The sequence below is a fragment of the Solanum tuberosum genome, unplaced genomic scaffold (assembly GCF_000226075.1).
Source record: "Solanum tuberosum cultivar DM 1-3 516 R44 unplaced genomic scaffold, SolTub_3.0 scf00064, whole genome shotgun sequence".
Taxonomy (NCBI): Eukaryota; Viridiplantae; Streptophyta; class Magnoliopsida; order Solanales; family Solanaceae; genus Solanum; species Solanum tuberosum.
Window position 1 is genome coordinate 2,017,617 of NW_006238990.1, and position 7,858 is coordinate 2,025,474.

Consider the following 7,858-nt stretch of genomic DNA (forward strand, 5'->3'; position numbering starts at 1 on the left):
TAAAATGGGAAATATCCATTTCTTGAATGAGCATATTGGTACGATATTCCTTAACCACCATTTTCAAACACACCTTAGAAGGAGCATAATTGGACAATTGTGTGAATTTCAAGGCATATTATTTAACACTCATGTTCCTTTAATGAGGTTAACGAACTCAAGCACCTTTGTATACCTCATCACAAGGGAAAAGAACCTATCAAGAAATACAACCTTAAAATTTTTCCAATCAAGAGGACCCACATCACCGCCCTTTCTTCCTTTCATTGGTTGACAAACTTGAGCAACACCCTTTAGTTGATAAGCGGCCAACTCCACCTTCTCAACCGCAGTCACTCCTATAATTTCCACTATCTTGTGAACCTCATCAACGAACTCTTGAGGATCCTTATCACCATTGGAACCATGAAACTTTGAACGATTCATCCTATTGAAGTCCCTTATCCTTGATGTCACCGTACCTATATTTGGATTCACGGGAGCATTGACCTCTCTATTGGCTTGAGTCATCAAAGATTGAGCCAACACTTGGAAAGCGGTTTAGAATTTGGCATGAGTCACTTGCTCAACCAAAGGATGAACTGAAACTTAAGGAACATCGGGCTCCTTATTGTCATTACCCACATTCCTTCTCACATAAGCTCTTTAAGGGACCATATCCTAAAAATCATCAAATAAGGATTAGGAGAGAGACATATAGAGTTACACTCTATCGTACGACTTTAGAATGATGATAAAATATAATTTCCTAAACATCTTATAGACTCTTATTCATAAATGTGGCGCGCTTCAAACTCATACACAAGACATTACTTGATGTGGCTTGTGAGACATCTTAGGACCTTTCTGAACCTTATGCTTTGAATACCAAGTTTGTCACGACCCAAAGTATACCCTAGGTGTAGCATGGCGTATAGAACCACAAAAAGGACTTTACACAAGCCACTTAGAATAAATAATACAAGATGATTGAAATAAAGATTTCTAAAGAACAATTCTCATATCATAAAAGAATTTAACAAAGCGGAAGTCTAACATAGTCTCATCAAGCCATCTAATATATCACAAGAAGTGGTTGGGACGTAACTCATACACCACATACAAAATGTCTGAAAACTGAAAAAGTTATAAAAGTGTCTTAGTCCTTAGAGCATGAGGATTCACCAATCAATAATCGTTAACAGAGATCAACTAGCCACAAGTGTGCGCGGTAGGAGCGTCAGACCCTATATTATGAGACAATGTAGGTACAAGTATGTATTAGGACATGGAATGTACTAAGTATGATAGCAATGAATAAAAGATATGAAATCATGCTAAAAAGAACTTACATGACATGCAATGACCAAGCTAAAGCATAATATAAGATGTTAGAAAACACAAGTAATAATCATGGTCAATGCAATCGTAACATATTAAAACCCTTAGTGTGGTACTCGAAAGTAACCTAGTTCATTATTATGGGATGTTTACCATTAACCGACATAGACCATGTGAGCTAAAGCATGGAATCCGATGTCTATCCCACACCAAAAAGAGATATCATTTCCTTCCAAGGCAACAACCTTAAACTTCTAGCTTACATGGATCCACTAGATAAGACATCATATGGGGGCACGTAGTAGGAACAAAGAGATTGCTATTAGAGACTTGGCCTTTACTAACGGGAGAGCCTCCATCTCAATAGCCTCTCGTTGCTAAGTAAAATCCCATGGAATAGTCATTAATCTTATTCATATTATAATCCATTGAAAGGCAAAATTAAGTTACCAATCCAACCTAAAGTTATTTAGGATAGCTCCTTAAATCTTGATTAAACTTAGGTGAGAAAACCTTTAAACCTTGTGAATCTTTATGTGAGAAATCTTTTCATAATCATGATCATATTAATATGTGAGAAAACCCTTCACAATTTTCATTGATACTTTCATCTAAAAGCATCCTTAATTCATAAACATCATTCTCATAAAAACATGTATATCTTCATAAATTCATAGTTCATAGTTCATAGTTCATAAGTTTCATCATGTGTTCATAGTCAAAAATCATGGATCATGCATGGGTTCATTTGAATTCAACTCAAAATCATGTAAATACTTCAATTAATGTATTAGGAGATAGAAAATAGATAATTGAATCATAATTAAAAAGAACCCATGAAGATTGGAGAAAATCCTAACTTTGATCAATTAAATTTAACTTGGAGAATTTGGATCTTTGGGGACCCAATGGAAGAGAGGACTCCATTGGTGAATACTAACATACCTTTACGATCAAATCTTAAAAGCTATGGTGAATTGGAGACTTGACCTTGAAACCCTAGCTTATTCTTCCTTAGCTAGAGAGAGAAATTTGGGGAAGAACTTGGAGGGAAATCGGGAATTTGGGTAAAGGATTTGTAAAGGGTAGTTTTAGGACTTGAGGGGTATTTATAGAGTTTATAATTCGGATCAAAACGACTTATTGTAGGCATTAAACACTTAGGGGAGACCCAAAAACCTCTTAAAAATAACTGTCAAACCCTTCTATGGTTTGGACCTACTATCTGTAGGACTTACTACAGACTGTATTGGTCATCCATAGAAAAGTACAGAAGCCTTAAATTTGACCAACTTTTGACGATACCTTTCTACAGCCCATAGAAATTTCTACGGTTCGTAGACCCCAACCTTAGAACTCAACTTTGACCTTCAAAATTTCACTAAGTCTAGGACCTTCGTACGAGACATATCTACGACTCGTAGATCATTTTAGGTACTAACCTGGTCAATTGTAGACTCAACTTCAGAAACTTGAGTTTTCTCAAAACCCAATCCCACTTTCTACGGATGCCTTCTACGGTCCGTAAAATCCTTTACGACCCGTAGACTGGACCCATAGAACACAAGCAGTAGCAAAAACATGAATTTTTTTCCTTTTCCAAAATCTAAGGTGTTACACTTGCAGAGATTGATATATCAGATTTTGATGTTATTCTTGGAATGGATTGGCTTCATGCATGTTATGCTTCCATAGATTGTAGGACCCGATTGGTCACATTCAAGGTTCTGAATGAACCTATCATGTCATGGGAAGGGGGAAATTATGTTCTTAAGGGTCAGTTTATATCTTGCTTAAAATCTAGAAATATGATTTCCAAGGGTTGCATTTATCATCTAGTTCGGGTTAGGGATACAAATTATGAAACCCCTACTCTTGAATTAGTTCCAACTGTAATTGACTTTCCAGAAGTGTTTCTCGATGATCTTCCTGGTATTCCTCCCAGAAGGGAAATAGACTTTTGTATTGACCTTCTCCCAAATACGTAGCCTATCTCTATTCTACCTTACCGTGTGGCCACAACAGAACTAAAGGTGTTTAAGGACCAATTAAAGTATTTGTTGGATAAGGGCGTTATTAGACCGAGTATCTCACCATGGGGTGCTCCGGTGTTTTGTATTCAAAAGAAGGATAGTTCTCTCTGAATGGGTATGGACTATCAGAAATTGAGTAAGGATACCATTAAAAATAAGTATCCTATTCTAAGGATAGATTATTTGTTTGATCAACTCCAATGAGCAAGTTATTTCTCTAAGATTGACCTCTGATTGGGTTATCACCAATTGATGTTGAAAGAGACAGACATTCCTAAGACGGCTTTTCGAACTCGGTATGGTCATTATGAGTTTTTGGTAATGTCATTTGGTTTGGTTAATGACCCAATAGTGTTTATGGATTTGATTAATAGGATTTTTAATTAATACCTTAATGGGTTTGTGATTGTGTTTATCGATAAAATTTTGATTTACTCACAGAGTGAGGATGAACATGTTGAGAATATGAGGATTGTGTTGAAAATTGTCAAGGATCATGAGTTGTATGCTAAGTTTAAAAAGTGTGAGTTTTGGTTGAGGTCTGTTGCTTTCCTTGGCCATATTGTCTCCGGTGAAGGTATTCAAGTCGATTCTAAGAAAACTGAGGTGGTTAAGAATTGTCTTAGACCTTTGTCTGCTTCAGATATACAGAGTTTCTTAGGTTTGGTCGATTATTATAGAAAGTTTGTGGAAGGAATTTCCTTTATTGCTTCGCCTTTGACAATGTTGACTTAAAAGAAAGTGAATTCCCTATGGTTGGAAGCTTGTGAGAAAAGTTTCCAACATTTGAAGGATAAACTCACCTCAGCCCCTATTTTGACACTACCAGAAGGATCAGATGGTTTGTAGTTTATTATGATGCTTCACGAGTAGATCTTGGTTATGTTTTGAGGCAACATGGAAAAGTCATCGCTTATGCTTCTAGGAAATTGAAAATGCATGAAAAGAATTATATGACTCATGATTTGGAGTTAGCGACAGTGGTGTTTGCTCTTAAGATTTGGAGACATTACTTGTGTGGTGTTCATGTAGATATGATTACCAATCACAAGAGTTTGAAATATATGTTCACTCATAAGAATTTGAATCTTCACCAAATGAGATGGCTTGAATTGTTGAAGGATTATGATATGAGTGTCATTTATCATCCTGATAAGGTGATTGTGGTGGCGGATGCTCTTAGTTGAAGGATTGTGCTTTTCCATGGATGATGATGATTTTATGTTTATGACTATTCTGTTGGGATTTTTACTTAGCACCCAGAGGATATTGAGATGGAGGCTCTCCTGTTAGTAGAGGTCAGGTCTCTAGTAGCAATCTCCTTGTCCCTAACTACATGCCCCCATAGGTTGTCTTTAGTAACATAGCTAGTGGATCCACCTAAGCTAGAAATTTAAGGTTGTTGCCTTGGAAAGTATTGACATCTCTTTTCAGTGTGGGAACAAGACACTAGATTTCGTGTTATAGCTCACATGGTTTATGTCGGTTAAAAGTAAATATCTCAAAAAATGAACTAAGTGGCTTTCAAATGTTTTATGAAGCTTCCTATTATGATATCAAGATGCATTGGCCATGTTTATGATTATGATTCTATTTAAAGGTTTTTACTATGTTAGCTTGGTCATGGATATCATGTCTTCCATTATGTCCTATATGATCACATCTCATGTTTTATTGCATTCCTCTCATGCTTAGTAAATTTCATGTACTAATGCATACTTGTGCCTACATTGTTTCATTAATGTAGGGCGTGATGATTTATCTCCCTCTATTTGTGCTTGTTGATCTCATTGAAGATTCGAAGATCAAGAGTTGTGAGTCCTCGTGTTTCGAGGACCATGATACTTCTATTTCCTTTCCTTCTATTTTAAGTTTTAGACTTTGTATGTGGTGTACCGGTTACGTCCTGACCACTCTTTTGAGGTAATAGATGGCTTGTCAAGACTTTATTGTACTTCCACTTATGTCAAACTCTTTACTTCTTATAAGATTTCTTGTTTTTCTCTATTATGTTGTGTAGGTGTATGTCAAGTGACTTGTGTAGGGCCTCTGAGGTCTTATACGTCATATCACGTCTAGGGTGTACTTTTGGTCATGACAAAAGCGAAGAATTTCCTCTCTCGGTGCACGTTAGGTGAGCTAACGTACGCCTACCATGGCGAGAGGTCGGAAGAAGATGGTCATTGGCGGACATACGAGCGCAGGGAATGGAAGCACACTAAGTACAGGGAAGATTCATAATAGGGGGACGAAACCAGTTGAGCAGTGGCCGAAATTAAGCAAAACCCCAGTTCTGATTACATCACCAAACTCGAAGACTAGATCGGAGAAGAGGGGAAACACATGGAGAATGGGAACCTACGCCACAAATTGAGAGTACCCAGAGCACAAGCAAGGTGTTGGTGGAGCTAATCCTAGGAAAGGAAGGACAAGAAGGGAAGGAGGAAGAGCCTGAACTGAAAAAATGGTCGAACCTATTTTAGAGAAACCGTATGGCTACACAGGGAATGAAGCAGAATTATATAGCTCCCACAGTTCGTAATGGGGAGAAAATTATCGAGCTATGCAAAGATGAGGTAGAGGCGGAGACGCTAAGATGGAAACATGTTTTAATCCTCTATGTGGTGGGAGTTGAGCCAACAATTCCTGCAATAGAACGTTACATAGCGGCGCAGTGGAACTATATAGCAAAACCCAAGGCATTCTACCATAATGATGGTTATTTTTTGGTAAGATTTGGTAGTTTTGAGAATAGGGATAAAGTGTTATATTCAGGCCCTCATATGCTAGGGAATAAGCCGATCATAGTTAAGACATGGGTGTCGGAGTTTGATCTAGGAAAGGAGATTATGCAAACTATCCCAGTATGGGTGAAATTCCCAAACCTCCCGTTGAATTGCTGGGGCGTACAATCATTAAGTAGAATTAGTAGTGGGTTGGAAATTCCTCTTTTTGCGGATGAATGCATTACGCAGATAGAAAGAGTTTCCTATGCTAGAGTTCTAATAGAAATGGATATCATTCAAAAACTGCCAGTAGACATTAAAGTGGAAGATCCAAATGGTAGAGAATTCACTCAGAATGTGGTTTATGAATGGGTGCCGGTTTATTGTCCTAAGTGTTTGATCATTGGGCACAAATTTCATGAGAAAGGGGAAGAACATAAACAAAAAGATAAGGCAGTGAAGAGGACGACAGAGTGGCAACTAAAGAGAACTGAGCTACAAGCAGAATCCAACAACACTCTTGCGAATAGTGGGCTAGCTGAAGTGATAAGCTCAAGGCAGGATATCAATCAGTAAGAAGAAGATACAGCAAACTTGCAGGTGAGCAGAGGGCTACAAATACAGGACATTGGAGGAAAATGGGAGGAAGCAAGAGGGAAATCAACAACAAAAGGGCAAAGACAAAGCATAAAAAGGTTATAATTCCCCTAGCAAATGAGTTTAATCCATTGCATGACCATGATACGAGACATGCAGCTGATAAAGATAAAGGTTTAGGAGGAGCAGGGAAGGAGCTTGGGAAAGGTAATTGTAACGACCTAGGAGCACCCCTTAGTCGTTACCGGCGTACTCATCCTCTAACAGGTCTTATACAAGCCCTTAGCATTCATCATTGCATATATCATAGAAAAATAGCGGAAAAATTAAAACTTTTACTTTGGAAGTTCAACTTCCCTTCATATATGAAAAATAGAAACTAACTTTGTCTCAACATACAATCTAGACATAGGAGTATAGAAATTGGGACTTAGCCCTTACACCAATAGGAAGTCTAGAATAGGAAAATACAACAATGTCTTTCAATATAAGCAAAAGACTAAAAAAGCTAGAACATAGGGGTCTTGTCCTCGGACTTGAGGACTCACACACTTGGAGGAGCAAATCCAAGTATCTTGAGAAATAGCCTTGAATCTCGTCAAAGGCCCGAACCTACATTGTTTGGGAAAAGGGAAGAAAATATGGGTTAGTACAACACACGTACTAAGTATGACTACTATGCATAAAAACCATTAAAATATGCATAAAAGGACATTTTAGTTAAAGACATGCTTTGGTCAAGTAAAAACCCATTATGCACATAAGGTAAACATCATAAGCCAAACCAACATACTATCATCCCAACATGTAAACAACTCAAGCAATACTAGTGCAATGCAAAGGATAGGAGGCCATAACCCTATCAAAAGCCAAGTATCACATTAAGCAACCTACTTCATGCATACATTCATAAGATCGTATTTCATCATAACTTACCATATTCATAATGATCATACATAACATAGCTTTAACATACATAAGCCATAATCATCATAATCATAAGAGAACATTACTACAACCATCTCTTAGGATCTGACAAGTGCAATGTGCAAGAGAAGTCCCATACCCTCCCTTACACTATGTAGAAACCCTTAAGAAAGTCTTAGTAAGAGTTCACAGCTTTCATACCTTCATTTACTTTTACATTAGGGAAATATTGCAATAACCCGTGAGACCCCCATC

General features: G+C 37.5%; 1 protein-coding gene across 1 annotated transcript; it reads left to right on the plus strand.

Annotated features, from left to right (window-relative positions):
* Positions 1-5,845: 5,845 nt before the first annotated feature.
* Positions 5,846-6,655, plus strand: LOC107060199 (uncharacterized). The gene has a single exon (XM_015307788.1). It carries the CDS (start codon positions 5,846-5,848, stop codon positions 6,653-6,655), a length of 810 nt encoding a protein of 269 aa, XP_015163274.1.
* Positions 6,656-7,858: the final 1,203 nt, after the last annotated feature.

Bases quoted from the DNA above. Each gene is read 5' to 3' on its own strand.
- LOC107060199 (XM_015307788.1), top strand. From the start codon at position 5,846: ATGGCTACACAGGGAATGAAGCAGAATTATATAGCTCCCACAGTTCGT.